Below are 26067 nucleotides of genomic sequence, written 5' to 3'. Positions count from 1 at the left end.
TTTAAACATAGAGCTGAAAAGAGCAATTAATAATAATAATAACAATCACAACAATGATAATATTTGCAAGTAAGCACGTGGCAGTTTTTCAAAATGCTTTCAAATCTTGAGTCACTTGATTGTTGCAGCAAATTTGTGGTAAATTCAGTTTGTCCTGGTTTTTCTAACTTATGTCTGAGGAGGTTCAGAAACTTGTCAAGTTTTCACATCAGGTTTATACTCCATTGCCCTTACCTATTGTATAAATAATGATTCTCTAATATAATACTCTACATTGTACTACCTGAGAATTAGTGTCTAGGTCAGGGATCAGCAGGCTATGGTTCAAAGTTAGGCAAACTATTATCTGTTGTCGTATAGACCATTGGGCTAAATCTGGCCCAATGCCTGTATTTATTTTTTAATAAAGTTTTTTTTGAGCACAGCCGTACACATTTGTTTATGTATTGTTTGTGACTGCTTTGACACTACAATGACAGAGTTGATTAATTGCAACAAAGATCATATGGCCTGCAAATCGTAAAATATTCACTATTTGACCCTTTATGGAAAAGGTGGAAAGCTCTTTATGTAGATCGTGGCCTGAACTAGAGGCTATATGTAGATGTTGGAATGCTGTTTATATTGCTCTGTGCTTATAAATGTGTAATGGTTAACAGAAAACATGGAGGTAATTCCAAAAAAAAGAAACATATTTGTACTGTTAGTATAAATGACACTCATTTGTTAATTTACACACATCCCTATGCATTAATGATGGGTTTTAGCACACCACAGTGCTAGCTGAGCTTGCATCCTTCAAGCACAGGGTTATTTAATGATTGCTGCAAGAGGCTTTAATCACGTCCTTCTTATAGAAAACAAACAAATGATTAGCCTTTACATTACAGGCATAAACAGGAATTTGACTCATGAATTTCCTGATTATACTGCACCAGTTTGGAAATCAGTTGGCATTCAGATTCTTGCTGTTACTCTGTATACAATTTCCTTTTGCAAGATAGAAGTATAGGATGAAAAAAATAAAGTTGGGTTTAATTTAAATGTTTTCCCTATTTGCTCATACAAAATGATTTAATGGAAATAGAGAAATAATTGGCTGTCTCTTATATACCAGCTACATGCTTCACATTTTATATGACTCTTACTAATTTATTCTAAGATAGCACTATGAGGTAGGTTTCATTATTTCTGTTTTAAGTCTGAGGAAATTAAGGCTCAGAATGTGAAATGATCTGCCCAATGTCACATTAGAAAGTAGTTTGTGATGGAATCCTAATTAGGATTGGAATTCCTAGTCTCTCAGCCGAGGTGTGGGTTTCTTCCACCCTGACTTGTTGCCTTAGCCACAAGGCCAAGACCCGTTTTCCATGATCTCTGTAACCAGTACCTAAAATGGATCAGTTCTTCCCATTTTTTCCCCCCAAGATGTGCTTTAGCCTGTGCATAAACAATTGACAAGTTAAATGCACATTCCTGGTTTTATGGCACTGGATTATCCTGCTTACTGTTTTACCCTTGTGAAAAATCAGTTGTGAAATAGGTCTACAAGTTTCTTTTTAATTATATCTAAACAAAAACATCCAAGCTCTGCATATTTTGAATGCTGAAGTCAATTTTGATTTTATCAGAGGTAGAAGGTGGTTCTTAATTTCTTTTCTCTGATCTCTTCCATCATTTGTCAGAAATCAAATGCCAGGGTCTTCCATAAATAAAACTTACTTCTTAAGTAATTGTCCTAAGGATTTCCTTGAAAGAATTAGAAAGAACACCTACAAGAAATTATTTCCATTTCTTTACTGTTTTCTAACATGTGCTTAGTATCTCTGCAACACATATTATTTTCTGAGAGTTATTTCATATCGCATTTTTCTTTACCTTTTTGTAGGAGACTGATCTGGGCTAGATCATGAGTCTTCTTTTATTTTCCTGGTGCTGCACAGAAGTCCCTCACAGACAGGAATTTGTATTGGGATGATTGCTTCTCATTCAGATCTTTACAAGACCTATGGAATATTTCCTAGGACATGATTATTGATGGAAAGAGTTACATGGAGGAGGTTAGCATTGGTTAGGGTCATAATCCAGTGCTAGGTTTTATAGAACATTTTTATTATTACAGAAGGTTCTATTGGATAGCACTGGTCTAGAAAGAAGCCTAGAAATGTTCTTATACAGCATGTCTGGTTGCTTATGGATTAGTAGCTTATATATTAGTATTATGTTTTAATAGCTTAACCCCTCTGGGCCTCGCTAATTCATCTGTAAAATGAAAGTAAGATTATATGTGAACTCCACCTTTATTTGATGCAGACAAATTTTGAATGTTTTACTTGCAAATTTTGATATGTGTGGTTTCAGGTGCCCTTTTTGGGGGTGGGGCATTAGTTGATTGATTATTTTTGATCATTTTTCTCAAACGTTTCCATACAGGAACTTATCAGCAGGAAAAATTAGAATTCCAGATTCTTATTTAAAATTCACATGAAAAGAAAACACAGATTTTACCCAACTTTGGATTATTACCCTTAGTTAAGAAGTATGTAGCTTTGATCTGTTTTGTTAGTTGCTTTTCGAGCAGCTTTGCTTGTTATTGATACCATTCCTTTTGGAGTTGTATTCAAAGTTGTTACCCAGAGGCCGTTTAACTAAGGTTTTATCATGTGTTATAAAAGTGGACCTTTGCTTTGATTTTTTAATGTTACACAAGGTAGTATTCATTTGTTTTAAAATTCTAAAACTCTAAATTTCTAAATACCATTGCACTTTAAGTTCATTGTTTTTAAAAAGATAAATTCAGACAAAATTTCAGGAGCCATAAATAGGATTAACTGACAAGTAGGAAATAATTTTATAGTGTGTTGTATTTAAAGCTAGGCCTTGTATAGTAATGCCTTTATAGAAGTCACTTAAAATTTTTAAATGACTACTATATGATTCTATACAGTGGATGATTCAGTTATTTCTGCTATATGAGTTAACCACAGTATGAAAAAGTATTCTAATCAGCATACATCCCATTGGAACCAGAAAATGTTTATCACATTTACCAGATTAGTATCCCTAAAGGTAGTGTTTAGAAGTTACTAAAGAAAACTTTAAATTATATATTTCTCATATACATAATTGGTGTAGTTGCTTTGAATTGTTTTAATTGGATGGAGCATTTTAGTTTAGTAACTACACATCAGGTACTATAGTGACCAATTTAAGTGAAACCTGAGACTGTTTGGAACAAAATTCAGCGAATGCCATTTTAAATACCTTTCTGATATTTAAAGTTTTTCAGTGCAAAATTGGTAGAAAAACTAAAATTTGTTTGAGATCATCTTAAAATGTCATTAATCTAATCATATTAATGATTCACATTCCATCTGATACAAATATGTGAGCTTGACACATTTCATTAAATTAATAAATCAAAAAACTTACCTTAATTATGAAAAATAAATTTAATCCTTATAATTTCATTAAAATCATTTAATTTACTAAAATATTTGGTTTTATTGATATCTTACTATATATATCAATATATCTTGAAACATTAGATTACATTTAGGAAATAATGCTCATTTTTCACAGATGATTTTTTAAAAAGAGGCTTCATAATAAAAAAACATTATTTTACTGGGGTTAACGGCATTCCAATTTTTTTTAACTTATAATAATTTGCTTCCTACAGATATGCCAATAAGCCTTTAGGGTAAAGGTGATTAATTGGAAATTTTCTAAATCTCCATAATATAGAGGAAAGAACACAGAATCTGGGGTCAGAAGATCTAATTTCTACCATTTAGTCATTTGTTCTTCATTTAGTCCCTTGTATTTATTGTTTACTATGTGCCAGGCACTGTGCTAAGAAGAGTGGTGAAGAAAACGTTTATATTTGCAGTACATTAGAATTTAATAGTTACTTTATTCTTCAGTGGTTTTGGCCACATCATTATGATAGTTAATAAGATTACACAAATGGTTTTGTGAATCTAAGTAGCAGTTATTGTATTCTGCTGCATCTCCATCATCTCCTTCATCGTGATGATGATATCATTGTCAGATCTACTTAAGAAAGGACAATCCATGGAGGATTTGTTTGGAAATGCCCAATTAATGAATCTTGAACTGCCTCAAAATGATATTATAATAGAAACTAATACCAAAGGCCTGTGATTTACTTTGCCCAAATGCTTCCAGTTGTTAAAGTTCCTTAAATATGATGTGAGAATTAAAAAGTTGGCTTTTTGTGGCAAATAAATCCTGCCTATGAAAATGAAGTTAGTCATCCTCATCCCACATTGCTAGTTTCATAGAAGCCAAGATAGGAAATTAATTACTCAATAAAATATTTGTTAAGCAACTCCTTTGTGTACACACCATCTTAGATGCTGATCATCCTGAACAAAAGACGAGGAATAGAAAAGGCACTGCTCTTAAGCATCCTATAGTTTGTATAAGGAAGCATTAATTATAATAATGCCGTGGCTAACACCAGTAAACAGGTATTATCTATACATAAAATGCTTTATACTCTGTCATTATTGAATAAGTGGTTTTACATTTTTTCACTGCTATGAGCCACAGCCTCTCTATGGAACAAGTCAAACATTAGCAAATGAGAAAATTAAAGAAATGTTAAAAAAAATGTATCTAGATTCCTAAAACTGATTTGTAGTGACAGAACCTAGAAGGATCCTAACTCCAAGCTCATCCTCCTTTCCAATTCCTTCTTCAGGAAGAATGAGATGAAACATTAAAGTATTGTATATTGTCAGGAAATGCCTAGATTCTCCAAGGATTTCTAGTTTCTTAAAGATTCAGTGTTATTTGTTCACCCTGACACTTTGTTCAAATAATTTTTCCTCTCTGTGACTGCTTTCATACATATTTACATGCCTTAAGGTGTTTGATTTAATTATGCTATGTTAATAGACCCATTTAAAATTATCAAGTATATTCTCGCAAACTGCATCCAGCATAGTTTCTATTCAACTCTAAGAGAAGCATATTAGCTAATAAAAAAATCAGTATTTCAAATTAGTGACTTTTCTAGTCTTTTTCCATTACGTTTTGTGAGCATTACTTGCAGCATGGCCCATTTTGAACATAATTTACTTCTGACAGCTATAAGGTACACGTTTCCTAAGCTACTAGGTACTGCCCTGAACTACATTTGCCAGTAGATATTAGCCATTCCATGTATTATACGTATTGCACAACTAGTTTTTTTCTCAGTTGTAATAATATCAGAAATCTATTAAGTTTTTGGTGTCATATTTACTATTTTTTTGTACAGGTGAGTTTTCCGTAGTAATACAAGTTCTAAAATAGTATTGTCATAGTTGAGGCTGCTGTCACAAAGTACCATAGAGTGGGTGGCTTATAAAAAACAGAAATTTTATTTCTTACTGTTCTGGAGGCTGGAAGTCCGATATCAGGGTGCCAGCGTGATCAGGTTCTGGTGAGAGTCTGCTTTCAGGTTGAAGACTGCTGACTTTTTGGTGAATTTTCACATGGTGGAGAGTAGAGAGGGGAAGCAAGCTCTCTCATGACTTTTACAAGGGCACTAATTCCATTCATGAAGGCTTCACTCCTATAACCTTATATAATCCTAATTATCTCCCAAAGGCCCCACCTCCTAATATCATCATACTGAGAAGTAGGGTTTCAACATGAATCTTGGGGGTACACAAACATTCAGTCCATAAAAAGTACTGAGTCAGGATGCTATTCTGGTTTAGAAACATATTTTCTTCTTTGAAATAAGATAAATATCTGGTTATGTTGGATTATCCCTTTCAAGCCATTCTAATGGCAGAGGCTGGACTTAGATGTCAGATGAACTCAGGACCCTTTGGAAATCATCTATCCTTTTCAATACTTTATTTACCAGACAACAGCTCATTGGGATATCTAGATTAAATGTTATTAAGATGTTGAGGCTATAAATATATTTCTGTTTCCATTCTTACATTGACTCATTTTCTTTACCATGTAAAAATGGAGATTGAATGTCACTAACCAATCATAAATAAGAGTACTTTTCTGTAATAAAATGAACGATGTTTAATTTTATGATCAGGCCTATATTCTTTAAATACTAAAAATAGAGTTGGAAGATCCACTCAATTTTTATTCTTCACCTTTTTCATTCTTTATATGAAACTCTTTAACCTGTTGTTTCATCTCTTAGATGTTTTTGCCACCTCCTTTTTTTTTTACTATGTCACAATTAATGCTTCCATGTTCAGGGTTATTTTTCCATTCTTCCTACTCATAGTTTTTATTTGCCTGCTCAGTGGCGCATTTGTTATCATGTCATAGCCCCTTGATAGGATCTTGGACTTTTATAGAATTAACTAGAGGTCTGAGCTGCTTCTTTTATCCTTTTATATTCCTTGTCTCTGCCGTATTTCAGTGTTACAGAAATGTTGATCCTTTTATTTGCCCATTCGGTTTATTTTCCTATAGTATAGTACTCAATAGGAAGCCTATTTTACAGGAAGAGAAGTCTTTGACATATAATGTAAGAGAATTCACTGTATGAGACTGTGTGATGGAGGATGCTTTTTACTAATTTGAAAACCCCTGTTGTTATTAAACTATTATGTAAAAAACATTGTCATAGACTTACAGGGAAAATCTGTGACAATAATATTAATGACCTAATGGGGAATATTGAGAAAAGTATTGATGTTTAGGATGGAGTTTATGAATTGAAGTGGTCATAATAGCATTGTATTGCTACACATTTGGAAGCAATATATTATGAATTATAACTTGATGAGATTATTTTGAAAATTAAGTCTTTATCTTGGAAGTCATTTGGGTCAAAAAAAAAAAAAAAAAAAAGTCTGTGTTCCAGCAATCAGAAAGCAGTTTGTACAAGCGTCAAGAAATAATGTTATATCATATTCATATTATTCCATTTTAAAAAATAAAATGAACTGTTGTGAATGATGGAATTAACATTTAAATATGCTCTACAGGAGTCCAAACATTTTTTTTCTTTATCTTTCAGAGTGCTTTCTTAAGCAGCAAATGTCCATTTCAGGACAAGATAAGATGGGGAATTATAAGGCTACCTTAAAAGCTTGTATTTGTAGTGATTCGATTTTATGGATCAGTAAATCAACAGATAAAGGGTAGATTATTCAAGCTTATGGTCCCCTCTTCAACATGGACTTGCATTCATATGGGTCTACTTAAGTACTAGACATTAGCCCAAACATGTCTATATATGAAATTTTCAGTGATATAGAATTGGTTGTACCTATGAACAAACTATTTTATTCTTAGCCTGTAACATAAAACTGTATTTTTTTAAGGAAAATAGGAGACTGGACAAGGTATTTAGTTTTTCTTTCTTCTTGTCTATTGATTCAAATTTTAAAAGATTAGAACTTGCTGCTTAGTTCCGAGGAGATTTACTATACAGCATGTATGTAAAAGGAATAAAAGTAATATTTTTATCAGATTTGCATTTTATAAGTAAAACGAAAAGGCAGATACACTATATGCGGCAAATTCGTATTATATTGCCTTACCCTCCAAAATATTTGACTTGGAATGAAAGTGTTCTTTTGTCTCAGATATTATAAAAGGGAAGAAAAATTTTATGTGCCGTGAATGAAATGAACACTTTCCTTTAAATTTTAAAGGCAGCAAGAAATTATGGAATAATTCTCCCTTTTATTTCTAGTGGTTAGAATGCCCATGGGTAAACACACCTGTTCTTTGCTATTATAATAGGGCAAAGGTTTTATGAACATGTTTTTAAAATTTTTTATGGGAGATAATTCATTCTAATAGTACAGGGAAGAAGAGTGTTGGGACCTTTTTTTTTCTTCAATAAAGGAAATAGTATTATATTTTTTGACTTTATAGAGTTAACACGTAAATGCAATTAAGAAAGAAATATTTTCCCTAAATATTTCTGCCTTCTTGTAACAGCATCAAAGAAATAATGAGTACAGCCTTCATACTTCTTTATTGTATTACTTTAAAAAATGTGACAATAATAAATATATTTTGATAATAGTTCCAGGAACATCACACCACCTTACTAGACACTTCAGCATTACCCTATGTTGTCCAAATTTTTCATGTTTATTTTCTTTTTAAAACAATTTTTTTGGGAATTGACATATATACACTAATATGTATTAAATAGATAACTAATAAGAACCTGCTGTATAAAAAATAAATAAAATTCAAAAGAAAAACAATTTTTTTTTTGAAATCTACACAAACTTGCACAAGGAGCCTTAAAACATACTTTCTGTATACTCTTGGAATCTTCTATTTTTTATTTGGGTATCTTGGGCAAGTCACCCAACTATAGTGAGATAATATAAAGATTATATAAGATAATGTTTATGAAAGTACATTTAAAGTGGTAAGGCCTACCCAAGAGTTAGTATATTATTTTTAATTCTTATTTCTCTTGAGCATTTAGAAGAAGTTACTTGAGATCTTCATAACATTTTATAAAACATTTAATAAAAATTGCATTTGCTCTGATTATTTTCTGCTTTCCACTGATTGATTCTAAGGAATGCATTAATGTTTTGGCTTAACCTGATATTCCTACATTATATTTAGTAAGCAGAGAATAGCACAGTTTGTAGAGAAACCACCAACTTACAAATATTAGATCTAACCATATTAAATTGTTGATATTTAACCAATTTTGATCTGTAAACAATAATTTTATATGTTTCAACCCCAGGTACTATTGGACTAATAAGTGCTTTCAGTCTTTGGAGAAGCAGAAGAATTCTTTTCAACAGTCTTCCTCCTATTCAAATGTCCTACGTGTGAAAAGATTACTAGATATTTGGTTCATTGTAGGTAGCATTTTAGTCAACTCTGAGAGATTCCTGGAAGATTTTAACATACTATCTGATTCATTTAGGGAAAAAAAAACCCAGTTAATTCCCCTTAAAATTATTTTCAGTGATTTCTATAAAACTTTAAAATTAAATTAGCCATAAATTATAAAATATGCAAATATCTTGAGTTTTAAACACTAAAGAAAATGAAAAAGTCTTGAAGAACTGAAATATCCTTTTGATATTTATTTCATTTTTCTTCCAGACTATTTGTTAAATGTGCAAATGTCCTAATGGATTAAAGATAACATGAATTATTTATTTTGAAATAAAATTTTATTTTTCCTTAAATATAATAATGTATTTATAAATGACAGGTCAGTTTTATATCATACGAACTATTTTCTGTTCAATTTATACAAATCTAATTTGTTAAACTCTAAATTTAGGACTTTTTCTTACAGTATGGTTTAGTCATATTTTTGTGCAATATCCCCTTAATTTAATGACAAAATATGTTTGTTTTTATTTCTCAGAGAAATTAAATAGATTTGTCTGAGAAGCTAAGTATAAATGAGTAAAATCAGAAGGATTTGAAAGTTTATTTGAAACATCTCTGTAATAAAATGATTTGTGAAAAAACTGTACACATCAAGCATATGTTAGACAGTTCTCTCAAATGAAGGGGCCATTGGTGTCCTTCAGCAGAATTTACCTACTGTCTATTTAATGTTGGAGAACCTAGGACACATTGTGGAGCATTCTCTGCTGGTACCACACAAGCCAGAGGATGTTTCCTGTTTATTTGCTTGAAAGAAAAGTCCCACCTGAGTACTGGCACACCCACTAGAAGGGGTGATATGTTGGGTAGGTAGGTAGGGGTGTATTTAAATTTATTTTCTCAACTCCAAACCAAGAGCTTTCCTCCTAAAATGTGGTGACTTTGGACTCTTAATAAGGAAGCACTACTCACCAAAACCAGCTTTCTTTGGAGAGTTTGTGTAGCAATGATTGAGCTTGGGTGGGAAGGTACATGGTAACACCCTATTCACTGTTATCTGTAAGTTCTGTACTAGGAAATGTCCGTTTCTCAGTAAGCAATAAAACAATAAAAATGAGCACACACGGTGTAGACTATGCCCTGTTTATGGTCACTGTTAAATGCAGTGGTCTTTCCCTAAGTCCAGCTATTGATATGAATATATAAATGTTAACTCTCAAAGTTTAGATGTAGGGAAGAATTGAAGCTATAAAAGCAAAATAAAATCCTTGTAATAGTCCCTCATGAAAAGAAAATGTGAAATTGTATGCAATATAGTTTATGCGTGCTATTTAATATATACTTTAATATGTTGACTAATAACTGTTAAATTCTATTAGGACAATTGAACAGCTTAAAATACCAGAAGAATCTGCCATATAATTAGACTTCCTTCTTTCCTCCTTCTTTCCCTTTCTTACTTTCTTCCTCCATTAACAAGATGGAACATTTTGAATCGAATACCACAAGTTCTTTGTAACAAAATTGGTAGGTACTTTGTGAAGCAGAAACATAGGGAGTCTCCAGCTTATGAAAGTATAATCTCAAAAGTTATTTGAATAAATAGGTTGAAACACATATCACATTTCCCATGGAAACAACACTGTAAGGCAAAGTAAACTGACACCACTTCACAAAGGACTCATTAATTCCATGATATACTTGACACATTGTATTGTACCAAAAGTATAGTCAGACATTGCCCATAATGTTCCTAGGGAGAATGGTTTTATAGTTCTAAGTGTGATGCCAGGAACATCTCTGCTGCTTCAAGTTGGTTAGAGATACCCTTATCACTCCTGAACAGTGAAAAGAGAGAAAAAATTTAGCTTTTCTAGTTGGCTTCCCTCATGCCCTAGGATCCAGTTTCCAGCAGGCTGAGTGGGAGTGTCATTTAGGTGAATTTGAAATAAGTTGCTGAGCCCACCTGTTAAAAAGCATTTTTGCAACTAGCCGGATTCCTGCCCAGGCTGTTTCTTTCCTTCCTTAAGCCTCCATAATGGACCTTTCTGCTTCATTTTCTGTTTGCACCTCCTGTTGGTTCTGGCTGGCTTTTGTCTTCCTCCAGCAGACTGCTACCCAGATCCAAAGAACCAATGATTTTCTCCATTTCCCAGTCCTTGAAGCATTCCCAGATTATTGAGGTTTTCTAAAGGCTTTCACTGTTAACACCAAAAGAAAAATAAAACAAAACTCCATCCTGTGCCACCATGGGAACCAGACCCTGCTATACTGGCATTTGATCCTCCAAATAAGGGGTGAAATCTTCAAAAGTAATGTGAGGGGCTAGAAAGACGAGGATAGACACTAGCAAGCTCGAGGTATGTTAAGAAAGGAAATAAAATTGTATTCTGAATTCCTCCTTCTGCTGGCTAGCACCCACCACCAGTTTTTCTATGTAGCCCACTGTGGAGGGCATAGATCTGTGTGGGAAGCTGCCTGAGATAGTGGCAGTTTTGATGGAGGAGCGAGGGAGTGAAAGAAAATGAAGGGAGCCGGTCACAAGCAACTAGCAGAGAAGGAAGAAAGCTGAAACGGAGAAAGAAAGCCCACGTGAGGGCAGGAGACTTCTTCTGGCCAGTTTTTAATGTAGAATGTAGCGTGTAAGTTGACTACTGCATGTGCATTTAGATGAAGTCTTTCATATTGCTAAGCTTAAACACTGATTATACAAAAAGGAGTTAATTGTGACATTTTATTCCAAACTTTAATTTATTCACTTGTCATGATTAAATTTCTGATTTTCTTTACATCGAAACAAGAACAATTTTTCCTTATTCATTTCTCTTTTCCAAGTAGTATGTCATTAAGATTATGTGCAAAGAACACTGTCATAATAAAGTTACCGTCCTTGCATTCTTATAAGCTGGGGGCCAAAGGAAAAACATTTGTGAAGATGCTCTTTTGAAGTAATTTTAAAACGTACAATTTAATAGTCTGCAGCTTCCCTCAATGTCAGCACACAAATAACATGACTGATATTGTAGTGTTTGATTTCTGTCTCTGTGAGGGAAGTATGTCTTATCTGAAAGAAAAATAAGATTTAAGTTATCTTTTTCATGGTTTTATATTTATTATTTTTCACAATCAAAAGAAAAAGAGTGTGATCTTTATAGGTGGCATGGTGATCATAGTAAAGTTGATTACTAAGAGGCTCACTTCATGTACACAGCAGGATTAGGTCAGCAGAATTAAGAAGCCAGGGTTTTCTGCAAACCAAGAGCTTTTCCCTAACTTGACAATGTATGCAGGTAAGGCTGGATGGACTGCTTTCTACCTTACACTAAGGCAAAATATACTGCTTTACCTTTACACTGGGGCATACCAATTTCAGCACCTCTCTCTGTTGCTGCTCAAAACCAAAATAGTATTTGATCGCAAAGAGAAAACAAAAGTTGGTGTGATGAGAAAAACTATTCTTTTTAAACTTGATATTCTTTGTTTAGTCCAAAAACCAAGTAGAAAGGAAAGAAAAAAAAGAAAAATACATAGAGAATGATTGTAAATGCTAGAGCTTCTGCCATTTATAGCTACTTCCAAATTCTGAAATAACATAGAGGTCATCTCTAGGTTAACAGGTTTTAAGTCAACTAAAGCCAACAAATGCTTACCAAAGGGGTAGAATAGAATGAAACAAAAAAAGAGAAGTTTTTTTTATCCTATGATTGAATCTGAAAATATATAGAAACTCAAGGAAAGTCTGTTCTAAGCCAGTTTTCTTCTTCTTTTTTTTTTAAATTTTTAAAATAGGAGTTAATATATTACCCTTTCTTTCACTCTAGTACTTCTTTAAAAAAATCTAAGTCTTCGGAGAAGACTATTTTTCTGAACATGGTCAAGTCAGGATTTGATTACACTTTGGGCATGACTTGGATTTGCATAAAAGGCGTTCCTTTAGTTAAGCTGGTTCTCTGTATGAATAACTCAGAGAAATGCTGGATGACTGGGCGGGATCAGTGGTATTGCCTGTGGCTCCGTGCCTTAGTTAAGAGTGAAAAGAACTCATTTTCAAGGAACCAAGTCAATGACCTTGATTTTATTAGTGCACCTTCCTTTCCTAATATCTTACTAAGCACATTTATAAAATTTGTGTCAAGACTTGTCCTGTTTTATTTTGTTGACTTGTTTTTCATTTTCTTTTCCCTATTAGATTTTCATGCAGCACTTTCCCAAAACCCCTTTCTGGGACTGTACTGCTCATGACCATATTTGCCAAAGCACTGTCCTCTAAATTCCCTGATTTTGTTGTTTTGCATATTTAATAAACTTATTGAAAAATGAGCATCTTAGGTGGGAAATAGAATTTCAAAGGATGTCATTGTAAAAACCAAAGTATGTAACATTAAAATCTATATCTTTGTATGATTTCCAATATAAAACAATAAAATGAAACTTTACTATTTGTGTCTATGTCATGTCCAAGTTGCCATTGAAAAGTAACAAATTCTAATTCCTTATTTGGTAGATTGGAAGCCTAAATCAAACAGGAAATGAATATCACATACCAAATATTTCAGTCATTTTTTATTTCTTTTAAAATGAGCTCTAGCAAACCAAGTATTTTGTATAGATGTTGTTGTCCACATTTATCCACTAACAATTTTCTGTTATGTAAGATCATATCAATAGGTGTACCTGTGTTGATATTTCAGTTTCCACTTAATATATTTTAAACAAAATTGATGATTTTTTAATTCATTAGTAACTTTAACCATTAAAAAAGCTATTTGTTGAACCTTATGAAATGGTGCATTTACAGTTGTTTTTCTTTCAAGTTACTACATTTGCTGTTGTTTTGTTTTTTATAAACACTTTTCATCAAATGGGCAGTTTAAAAAATACAGCTAAAAAAATACAGCTAATTAAATGAAATACAAGAATGAGACAGGAAATGTCAACGTGGATATACTTTACTGTTGAAAACATTTTGATAAGTATTGAAACCTTGCTCTCTCCCTAGTGCCTTAAAACAGTTTTTCCTTCCATTTCTTACCTGATGCCAAGCCCGGTGTCTCAAATAGTACTTGAATTGCCTAATATATACTAATAATATTTTAAATTCCATACCCTTACATTGATTATGTGTAGGAAAGCCATACCCTTACATTAATTATGTGTAGGAAAGACATAACAAAATCTGATTGTATATATGTGTGTGTTTGTATATATATATATATATATATATATATATATATATATGGAAATATACTTAAATAAATATATAAAAAATATGTAAATATTGTGTAGATATATGGAAATATAAGGGAAAGTTCACCCAATATTATCATTATCTTAACTACATACATATTCTCACCCTAAACAGAAGCACAAAGTGAATAAATCATGATATACTTTGCCTAAAGGACAGCTGCCAAATGGACTGCTCTTGTACTCATTACTCTTTCTCCTTAACATTTTTGAAAGTTAGCATTTAAAAAATTATAATAAACCATCGTCATCTGTGATAAAATATGAACACACTATAAACAAACTAAATAAATGATAGATTTTAGGTGCATAAATTTACGTTGTGTTTTTTTTAAGGAAAGAAATTGAAGTATTAGAAATATTTAAAGGCCATTATAGTAAGTCGATTACATAGTTGGTAGAACAGGAATACCTTTAAGTGAAATGTCATGGCTATTTGCAATGAACTTTCTTTCGTCCAAGTAAGTCCAAGTCAGAATTTAGAAATAGAATCTTTTAGAATTGTTATTTTAAGAAAAGCTGTAAAAATAATTGCCTAGGGCAACCATGCCAGCAACATGTAAGAGTTATGTTTGCTTTACACAGGGCAGTGAAAGACTTTTGAACACTCCTTGCTCAGTACACAGCAGTATTACTATAATTCCGTCTCATATTCTTTAAATGCTGCCAATGGGAGGGAACCTGCTTTCCCGTGATTGTGTTTTCCCCTTTGAATGGGAACGATGGAGCACTTGCATGATGTGTTTGGTGCCTTGCATGAAAAAGACATGCAAAGGCAAGGTCCAGTCTGCATGCTGCTTAATGAATGTTTTTCCTTTTCTCTCCCTCCTTGTCATGTGCTTTCAGAAGACAACAATGTGGAAGGTGGGTGCTTTGTACTTTATTTTCCAACGCTCATTTGCCTTTTATTTCTTAGTATTAATAGAGTACATCTCGAATATAGAAGGTAAGTTGAACTTCTTTCTGAGTATTTGCTGATTTCTGGATTGTGTATCATTTTTCATATAGAACACACACACTCTCAACTCCATCAGCCCCAAGTATATGAAACTCCTTCAACCTTAACTCCAGCCTTTGATGGACTTCAGCATCCCATATGAACCTTAGAATACTTATTTCAGTGTTCTGCATGGAAAAATGACACAATCCTGCTGCTTTTATTTTAAATGAGAAAGTATTTCTTTGCAGTTTCTGAACACAGTGCATGATTCTTTCTCCATTTTTTTTCTTGGTCAAAATGATTTCTTTGGGAAATGTTGAGCATTACATCATCTCTAGCCCATTGGTCTAGTTTCAGATGATTTGATTTATAAAAAAGAACACAAAATAAAGGACTGACTATAATTAAGACGTATAAGTTTAGATTAAAAATAAGCCATTGGCCAGTGGAAATGAAAGCATACAGCACTCCAGCGTGATTACTGGTAAGTATATTTGTAATATTCTGTGTCTGTTAAATAAAATTATGGTATTTGTTTAAGGTTTTCTAAAGTTATCTCTATCAAGGAATTTTGAGAAAGTTACACATTTTTCCTGTAGAATCCAACAAACTAAAACATATTTCAACATTCTTTTAAAACATTTTTTAAGATTTTTATCAAAATGTAGTTGATTTTCCATGTTGTGTTAGTTTCATATTTTAACATTCTTACATTTAAAGAACTTAGTCCATGTGCTGCCAAAGAAATATGTAAAGGATAAAAATACAAAAAGAACTACGAAGAACAAAGAATTGTGAAAGGGAAGTTGATATCCTATCAACTTACATAATCACAGCATTAACAGTTCTTGCATAAACAACTTACTAGTATCTATATCAGAAGAAAGTGTTTAGCATATTTTATTTTGTTACAATGTTTTGAAATATAGCCATTTATAATGTTCATTTCTGCACAATGATGGATTCCCTAGAAAAAGAGTCCCCATCTAATGTTACAGATAAATAACCATTAAAGTTACTAAGATTTGATGTCTCAAAGAGCAATACATGATAATACAAAGTTGATCAGTAACAGGTTTCAGCATATTATTTGTGATTCTTTCATGGATTCTTTCAATTGCTTAGTTGCTAAACATTTCTGTTTCATTATTTAAGTAAAATAGATTAAAACTTTAAAAGAAATCATCAGTGACTATTTTTCCAAGTGTTGCATCTGTATATGGCTTTTTTTTCCTATACTATAATTTAAATAACATGTGAGTGTGTACTTGGAAAAGATATTACCCTGCAGATCTGACTGACATCTTTCAAAATCAGTCTCATTTATAATTGTGCATGTTATTTGAGATCAAAAGGTTTATTTTAAGTATCTTTTTGACTTCTTTTGCATTTCCTTAACCATCCTGTAAAAGGTTCCATGTTTCTGCTCTTTTCTCTTTAAATCCAGTTGCATTCCAAGGAGCTTTAAAATTACCTTAATAAGCATGAATGCCCCTGTCCTTACACACACTCATCCCATGAAAAATTTTGACAAGATTTTCAGAGTATAGGCTCATAAACTATTGTAATAAAGTTTATTCAGTCATAATTTTTAACATCCCTATTTATAACTCCACTTTGGCAGTATAGTCTAGCTCCTTTAGAGGTAGAAAGTATAGCATGAACAATGTTAATGCTTTTGAGATTTAAAAATTTCCATTCTCACTAAGGTGGTATTAAAAACCATTGAGGAATCTAAAAATTATATCTTGTACAGAGATATTTCCCTGATTTATCAATAGTTTACAAAAAAGTTATAAACTTTTATTAGGAAATATGTATAGTAATATTTAAAGTGAAATTAAATGAAAAATTATATAACCTGGACAGATAAGCCACTATTCTTAAGCATAGAAGATATCATGAGTCACCAACAGGTCATAAACCTTTTAAACTGATTGTATGATTTTTTGGGGGGGCAGTTAAAATCACTTAGAAAATACAAAAGAAGCTAGATTTCAGGAACTTTAAAATACTATGTTAAATAATGTTTATATTGTGATTATATGATGATTTTAATTGTATCTGCCCCACAGGAATGTTTAAATACCCCTTTTAAGGAAATGATACAGATTATTTCAATACTGATGCAAGTAATACACAATGTTATGTAGCTCAAAGTCTCAAATATATTTGAACTAACAGTGGGAAATGAAATACACATTTTATTAAATTTGTATGTATGCTATATTTCTTTGACATTATCCCATATTCTTGAAATATACAGGGATTGAAGAGTAACTTAATTTCTGAATTTAGAATAAAGAACTAGGAATTAATGCTAAAAAGTAAGTCGTATCTTCTTGGACAGTGAAATTTTTTTTAAAAGAACATTGCTAGTATTCTTTAGAAAAGGGGTGATCTTAATCTGAAATTGTCAAGCAAGAGTTAAAAAATAATTTAAATAAAGGGAATTCAATATTGCTTCAGAAAACTTCCTTGATGAAATTATATCTTAAATATACTCATGTTAACTCATAGTTTAGCATTTAAGTAATGCTTAAGTAAAATGCTGAATAATTTTTTTCTCCATGGGAAATTACTTAACCCTATTTAAAGGTGATCCATTGTTTCTTAAAAACATTATTCTATAGTAAATTCAAACTTTACACCTGCATGTCTGATGATCTTTTTTGTATTTGAACAAGCTTATTCGATTGCTACATGTGTCAGACAAGGAGACATTTCTGCATTATCATTTCAGTGTGACTAAGGATGTGGCTTTTTTTTTTTCATTTAATTATGAAACTTCTCATTTTTTGATGAGGGGAAAAAGATCAGACCCAGCCCATGTTTCAGGTATTCTTTTGGGTTTTTTAAAATATAATTTCATCACCAAAGAATGGCAGTCCCTGTGGGGGCAGTGTTCAAAACAGTTTCATCAAAGGGCACGAAGGGCAAGTGCAATATTTAAGGGATTGGTTGGATTTTAAGTCATGCTCTTATGCTCTTGAATATTCCAACTGATACATAGAAGAAATACACGGTGCAGCATATGCAAGTGTTTAAATTGCAGTTCTATAACTCTTTGCCCCAAAGCATTCCAACCAGGAGTTGCAAGAATGCTTTTTGATTTGCCTCTGTGATACAGACATGTCTCATAGGAAACAAGATGTCTGTCACTGAACATTTTTGTCACTGTGACAACCCTGCCTTCCCATGCTCCCTTGTTTATTGCTGACTGTGCTCTTGTTTCCCTTCAAGGTCTGGCGCACCTGATGATGGGCGACCAAGGTATGGGCTCTGTTCCTTTTCCACTCTGCTTTCAGTGTTTTCTTGTTCTGTAGCTGCTTTCAAACCATCACTGCAAAGGATGGGCAAATGCTTGCAAATTATCTGGCTGCAAATTAAATACATAATTTTTGTTCACATTTTTTCATGTGTTTTTCTCCCCTTTGTTGGTTTGATATTGGTTTGCTCCTTTGATTTTATTTTCCTTTATTCTTTGCACTATAATATCTGCAACTAAATAAGACATAAGAACTTGTAATTGAAAGTTTTCATACATTTATCAGCATATGCAGTTAAGGGTAGTTATAATAAAGAAAAACCGAGAACCATCATAAATTAACATGAAAAAAGATATTTGGTTTAATGTACTGCACCAGAAAGAGTCCATTTTTCACCCATGCATGTCAGTTTGGGAACATGCAGACATCTTTGGCTTCTGGCTTCTCGAATGCTGAGTATAGTGTTCTACAAAATCAATACTTTTTCTACCTATAAGCATTGTGTATCTCCTTTTGTGTAGTCTTTTAAAGTGAGCATGGGCTTTCTAATTTCTTTGCATGTATTGCCTTAAAAAAGGCAGATTTCTCAACATGTACTGATTGTATCTCCATTTGTTTTCAAATCCTATTTATACCTTCTTGTATATTTAATTTTCAAAGAGTAGTGCATATACATATATTCACAATTCTTATTGTTGTTTCTCTCCTCTTTATTCTTTTTGTATGGAAATCCTTTCTTCATGGGACCATTTCATCAAATCCATAGGTAAAAGTAAAGGTATTACATTACTTTATTTCTTCTTAATATCATCTATATGAATAACAGTGCGTCTATATGAATAACATTATTTTATTTCTTATTAATATCATCTATATGAATATCAGTGTGAATAACATTTGCAAAATACATTTTTCAAATGTATTTAGACCTTTTGGCATTAATAATGGGCACTGGGAGGTAGGTATGTGTGGTAATGAATATTTTATGAATTTAAGGTAAGAAAAATCCATCAAAATGTTTCCCTTTGTTTTTTTCTTGCTCTTTAGGGTGACTTTTTTTTCGTGTCAGCTGCTAGTATAATTAGCATATTTAGAAATTAGTGACAGGTTTCAGTGTCAGTTTTTGCAGTATCATTTGATGGTAGTTAAATGAGTGTAGCCACCAGAAATATATCATCCTCAAACACTTAACTCTGGAGCGCACCTGCCCCAGCCATTCTGCCTAGGGATGTAAGTCTAAGCATGTGCAGCATTGAAATGGTGCTGCTCTGGGCTCATCAGCTTGTGGTTTGCTAGATGTCATATATACACGTTGACTCCATGATAACCTGCAAAGGCAGTGTCCTGAAAGAGACAAAGGAGCAAGACGAGCCTGCTCTCTCTTTTGTGCATACTAACTTTGTTTTAAGAACATTATCAACTCAGGTTTACACTTCTGCATCACTTGGTAAGTCAGGCATGTGTACTCTTTAACAGTATTGGTGCCAAATTTAAAAGCATGTTTAGTTTGCCATTTAGGACCATCCACGTTGTGTTTAGTGTTTTCATTAAAAGAAAGTAGATGATGTGCAACTGTGGTAAATACGTGTCATAGCCTTTAAAGTAACCATTTTTAACTATGTATTGGTGAATGTGCCCTTGGTCTCTAGTTTTGTTTTATTTTGTTTGTTTGGTTTTTGTTGTTGTTGTTATTTTAAAGACAGGCATGCGTTTCCTTGAATTCTCTGAATCTTTCTTTTGCTCTGAATCTTAATCTGGTGAATTGAGACCAAAGCTCACAGTTCTGCACCTTTACATTAGTGTCATCTAGCAGGGAAACTTTTCTGTTTGAAAAAGCACCGAACATGAGCAGAGCAATAAGTAAGAAATGATATCAAAGTTTTAAATGTGTAACGTAGAGCTTTAGAAACAAATGTTTGGATACTTTGAGCCAATAAAAAGAGAACATATGCTATTGCAGTTTGTGTTTTGGTCAACCATTTGCAATAATATAATTTAATCATATTTTAAGCCTTTAACAACTATGCAATGACAGTATGTTATCAATTCTTTTAGAGATTTTGTGTACCATTTGGGATACTTTCTAGACTTTTTTTTTTTTTTTTGAGGCCAAATTACCATTACTTTCCTTTCTTAAGTGGGCATTTTCCACCATGTTCCTTAGTGTAGGACTCAGGATGGCATAGAGGGAATCTGTATTTATATTTTATTTTACTGGCTGAGTGAAGTAAATGTCTATGTGTTTGTGTATGTGCATGTTTGTATTTGTATGAATGCATGTGTATACACAAACTTTCTAAATATACGCACACATATATACCCATTATGTTGTGAAAAAAGTAACTCATAAAATAATATGCTAATTATATAACCACTTAAGTCTACATATGGAATAATTCATGTTTAAACTTAGCTGATATTCATTTCAGTGTAATTAATGTTAAGTGTCACTTAACTTTACTCAGTTTTACTATGTCAGTCTTAAATGTTTTCTGTTGGCATGTGTGTCAAACATATATTTACCAGTTTTCATCAAATTTTATTCCTCAATCAGCACAAAAATACACAGGACAAGAATTTGGTATTTCCTTTACATTCTTCTGTTAATAGGACCAGGATGCTTCTTGGTGTTAAATGGGGAAAGAAGACTTTAAGATGGACTTGGGTATTTTGCAAATCAAAGTGATCACCTTTACATGCTGGTTAATTATGTGTATAGAAATGAGAAACATGATTTATAAGTCTTCATTAATTGCAAATTAGTTCAACAAATCTGCATTCTAGAGCAAAAAATACAATCTTGACTATGATGTGGCATCCATATTCAATGAGTGTCAATAAAATAGGGAATGAAAACATGTGAGTAAGTTAGTTTAAATGACAGAAATGGAAGTGCTAGGAGAGTGGTTAAAAAGTATGATCGGTGATAGGCAGTCAGAAAAGATAAAGATAACATGAATCAGGATCTCCCTTAGGAAGATATCCTTGCCTTGTGCCACCTGTTGGAGGAGTCAAAAATGTATAGAAACTTGACAGTGTGGATTCTTGTATCAGGTTAAATCCTAGTTGTGCATAAAATATGTGTTAAACCTACCTACTTCAAAATAACTGATATGCATTGTAAATTCATGCTTCTCAAGTCTTCCCATCAAATTATAATCCTGGAGCATTTTTCTTGATACCACTTTTCTCTTTAGTGAATTCAGATGCTCTGCAATGATCATCTGTGGATTAAAGTCTTCCTTTGTTGAATCCAGAAGCAAAACTAGGTTCAAGAACATTATTGCTATCATTTTGATTTATCCTGTATGGATTCTTAAGTATTTTCTGAATTTTTAAATGTCCAATGATAGACAAATGTATTTCATTTTAAAAGTACATTTACAAAAAAAGAACATTTATTCTGATAACCTTCTTCATCCTCCTCCCCAGGCTTCTCTCTAGAGGTAAGCACCGGTATCACTTTATGATGTATCCTTACAGAGTTGGTGTGGATCCTTCCATACTCCATAATTAACTGTTCAGGGTTTGAAACCTGCAGAATTCCTTACCATATAACATGACAAAAACAGATAAGTCTGCTGGAGACATGTTAAGGCTCATTGCTATGTGCTGGCAGAATCATAATGAATGAAATGGAAACTTTCTCACTCTGTAGACCATCATGCCTCATATTTTCATTTGGTCATCCTGTTTCAAATTTTAGAGTTGATTATTTGGATTTGTTTTCATGTTTTCTAAACAAGGATATGTCACCTTTAATTGGTCACAGGTAGGAATAAACTTTGCTTTCTTTGGAATAGCTGAAGAGAGATAGTATTCAGGGCCAACCTTCTGTTGGCTGTGGCTAGGTAGATTCAAGTGGTCTTTGTGACATTGTGTTGACTTTCTTTTTAGGTTTGAAATTTGTCATGGGTGTTGCTAGGACTATTGATAATACTAACTTTATTCTCCACTCTATTTAGAATTTAGATTTATCTATTTGCCTGGGGAATTTAGGTTTTTGTTTTTTTCTATGTATGTTTAACTGGTCACTTCATTCCAACAATTATTTACTTATATTTTACTCTAATGTTTGAAAGAAATGAATGACCATTTAAATAAGAAAACGTTAAAGAAAGTTACATCAAATAACTGCAAATCCAGCCATCGTGGCTGGTTAATAGCTTGGGAGCACAGGTTAATAATTGTCAGTTAAATGTTGATTGAAAGCCTGTATTTTCCATCATAATAATCATTATAATTGTATATATTTATGTGAGTGATTTATATGTTAAATGTCAACTTTTTCCTAGTAGAATGTAAGCTCCATGTGACTTTCTTTTTTTGACCATTGTATTTCCAGAATATTTTTCTTACTGTATCTTGAATTTGCAATTCTCATGACTTAAGTATGTGTGTGTTGGGAGCATATTGGAAAAGGTAGATGTAGAGGAGGACATGGAAGGTTTGTAGTGGACATAGTAGAGGGTGGAAAAGGAAACTTATTCAAATATCTAAAAAAATTGTAGCAACAGATTATATTGAATCCTCTCTGTCTCTATCTCTGAACTTCTTTTGTTTCCTATCATTCATATCCTTGTCCAAAGCTGCAGTATTTCTTTCTAGTAAGACATCATTCCAGTAGCACTTTAATATGTCTTAGTCTATGCACAGCAATGGTCCTGTAAGGAAATAAAGTCAGTGTATTTTTGTGTTGGAGGGTTTTCAGAAATTTTAATGTGATTCACTGTCACAGTGGCAAATAATCAAATTTTATTTTCTAACTTGATAACAAGTACGGGAGTTTTCCTGAAATTCATATAAGATGATAAGCTAACTAATGTGGTTTCATGAGTTTTTTTTTTTTTTTTTTTAAACTGTATCAACTGTGATGTATCATAAGAACTGTGTTTAAATTGGGTTAGGATTGTAAGCTTTCAATAAAGCCAAAATTTGTCTTATCTTCTGATATGAGCATACTTGCTATTCCTTGCATTTATGAATCGTACAACATATTTGCAAAATAAGTGTCCATTTGACTCTTTCAAATGTTTATTGTTTGATTATCCAGGTTTCTCATGTTACTAGAAGGCCAAGTTATTACAACTGTCAAGCATGTAATTACACATTTTAAAAGTACCTAAACTTTATTGTATTAGTGAAAATGAAGATCTTAGAATAATTACAAAGAAAATACAGATTTTTCTCGTAACCAATTGTGTTAATACCTAGGTATAATTGATTCCACTCAACTAATTGATAAGCACTATCAAAGATGTATTTTAAAAATTTATCTGTAATGTCAAACCACAATTAATATTCTATTTACTCTTGAAGTAGATTTGATATTATTAATACTTAGAGAAGAATAACACATTTAGTATTCTTATACATTTTCTTCTGTTTCCATGATTTTTGTTACCATCTTTCATCTCTCATGTTGCTGTGTAGCTGATTTGTCTGTGAAGTGCAGTTTGCAGTCACCAATGTCATGACGTGTATTTGTTTTATAACTCTGAAATACATTTTGCTGTGGTTTCTGTTGTAGAACTAGTTTAATTTTGAAAATAGTCACATTTCTCTTCTTTTGTATGGCTTCTTAAATCATATTTCCTCATTTAGCTTGAAAATATTAACTATTCTGCATTGTTCAGAAGCATTCGTGAATGTTGACAGAATCTTACTGTATTGGAATGCCTATGTGTGGTGTATTTGCAACCAAGACATAATTTATTTTGGTTTATCTATTACGATTTCTACTGTTGCAGTACTGGAAGCCCCTCATTCACAGCTACCGAACATGGAAAGACCAGAATTTCACTTCATGAAATGAGATATTAAATGTCTGCTTCATCAGTACGATATACTCAGAAGGCTATGCGACTATTTAGAATTCGGTATTTATTTTGCAGTTCTTCTTTAGCCTACATGTCTGTCATTTCTCAGTACAATCAAGAAAAGCTACCTGAAGAGTAAATATTTCTGTATTATCTCTTGCTTCAATTTAATCAATTTTGTCATTATATTTATTACTAAGAAAAGTCCCAGCTCCTTTTTATCTCTGCACTATTGGCTCTGTGATGAGAAGTTTCCCATTTACATTCTGTAAACAATTATGACATTGAGTAACTGGTAAACTAAATAAGGATTTTGTTAGGCTTGTAGTGGATGAATTAATCCTCAGAGAAGAGCATAGAAAGGACTCTTCACAGTCTAACAGTTTAAAGAATGATGTAGTAAAAATATAAATTTAGATGCTTTACTAAAATAGATCATAAATAGCAAAACATTTATATCATATTGGATATTAAAATGAGAATTCCTTTTCCAAAATCATGATTTTATCTTACCCATTTTGAAATGTATTTTTGTTAATCTGCATTAAAAAAAATCAAAACATTTAGGCTGGTAAGGAGGTATTTCTTAAATTGTGTTGGCCAGTGGTTTTAAAGAACACTATAATTACCCAGAATGCTTAGCTTGTATATACTAACGAGATTTGAATCTTTAACTAGAATCATAGAATTTTGGAGCAGGGAAGAACTTTATACATAATCTTTAAAAAATTGCTGACACTCTTTTATTTGTAAGATATAAGAGGAGATATTGCTTATTATGATAGGCAAAACACTGGAGATTTTGAACTAAAATAACTGATATAGAGTAACCAACCATTCCTAAGGAGACCTTAAAGACTTGCTCCACTTACACACTAATACTCATGAAACAGGGTTTTATCTTCTTATTCTTAAAAATAAAGTTAGAAGTAATGTGAAGGAAGCCAATCATAGAGTATTATATAAGATGCTGTTGTTTCTCATTTTGAAGGTTTCATTTTAGGGGTAAAACTCTACCTTATAACAGGGGAACAGTATAGGGTGGTAGGTGAGCGTCATGAAGTCATAAGACCTGGGTTCAAATCCTGTAATTGCTCTTTACTGACCTTGGGCAAATAATTTAGCCTCACATATCTAAATAATAGGATCTGTATTATTAGCCAGTAAAAACACTCCATTCTCAAGTATATTGTTACATGACAAATCACAAAAGTAAAAGATGGTTTTTATCAATGGTGATGATAAAATAAGACACCCTGTGAACTTTTAGATTAAATAAATTTGAAAACTAATGGTCTGTAATCTGCCCAGGGTTTTAAAAAGGTATTAATGTCTTAACATCTTCTGCCCATCCTATGAATACCCGATAACTTATGATTCTGTGATTGTTTTAAGTTATAACTAACTGGACATCAGTATTCTGATGGCCCATACTACAAAGAATATTGTAAATACAATAAAGCATGAAAGGTTGAGTCTACTCAATCAAATGTATTTAGATATTTCTGTAACTCTTTACATTTTCACATTTCTCTTGCATACAGTGATGAAGCTGAAATGGACTTGCCTCCCCTTTGAACAAACCTAGGAGTTCAGTGGCAAAATGCTGCTCTTTAGATGCAAGTTAATGGGCTGAAGGGGGCAGGGAGTTAAATATTTTCTCGTGGACTGGAAGTACCATCTAGAGGAAACATTTTTATGAATTAATGTTTTGCCTCATTAATGAGTAATAGAGTGATATATGAGTTAAGTTTATACTAACCACTTAGTCACCTGAAGACCAAATTTTCAAAGAAAAGGTAATTAGGGTCTTCTCTTCTTCGACAGGTATCTTTGTGGGAAAAAGAAACATAATTACCTTAAGATAGTTAAATAATTGGCTATGCCCTCACATCCTTCAAGATTTTGCTCAAATGACACCTGAGTCTCAAGAGACTTATTTTGACCATCCTATTTAATACTA

The 26067-nt window shown here is 32.4% G+C and overlaps 1 protein-coding gene across 15 annotated transcripts in view; it reads left to right on the top strand.

The window, feature by feature from the left end:
- Positions 1 to 26067, top strand: part of NRXN1 (neurexin 1) — a 1148195-nt gene that overhangs the window by 82908 nt on the left and 1039220 nt on the right. For 7 of the 15 annotated variants that reach the window (XM_032653219.1, XM_032653220.1, XM_032653222.1 and 4 more), the window contains 3 exons: positions 14923 to 14940; positions 18260 to 18289; positions 19052 to 19063. The exons of 4 other annotated variants lie outside the window; for them this stretch is intronic. In XM_032653219.1, coding sequence (XP_032509110.1) covers positions 14923 to 14940; positions 18260 to 18289; positions 19052 to 19063 — 60 coding nt within the window. The remainder of the gene's footprint in view (positions 1 to 14922; positions 14941 to 18259; positions 18290 to 19051; positions 19064 to 26067) is intronic. 4 more of the 15 variants (XM_032653226.1, XM_032653225.1, XM_032653221.1 and 1 more) reach the window with 2 other exon arrangements.

This window comes from Phocoena sinus, chromosome 13 (assembly GCF_008692025.1).
Source record: "Phocoena sinus isolate mPhoSin1 chromosome 13, mPhoSin1.pri, whole genome shotgun sequence".
NCBI lineage: Eukaryota > Metazoa > Chordata > Mammalia > Artiodactyla > Phocoenidae > Phocoena > Phocoena sinus.
The sequence above is the reverse complement of the archived record's forward strand: the minus strand, read 5'-3'. Positions and strand labels throughout refer to the sequence as shown.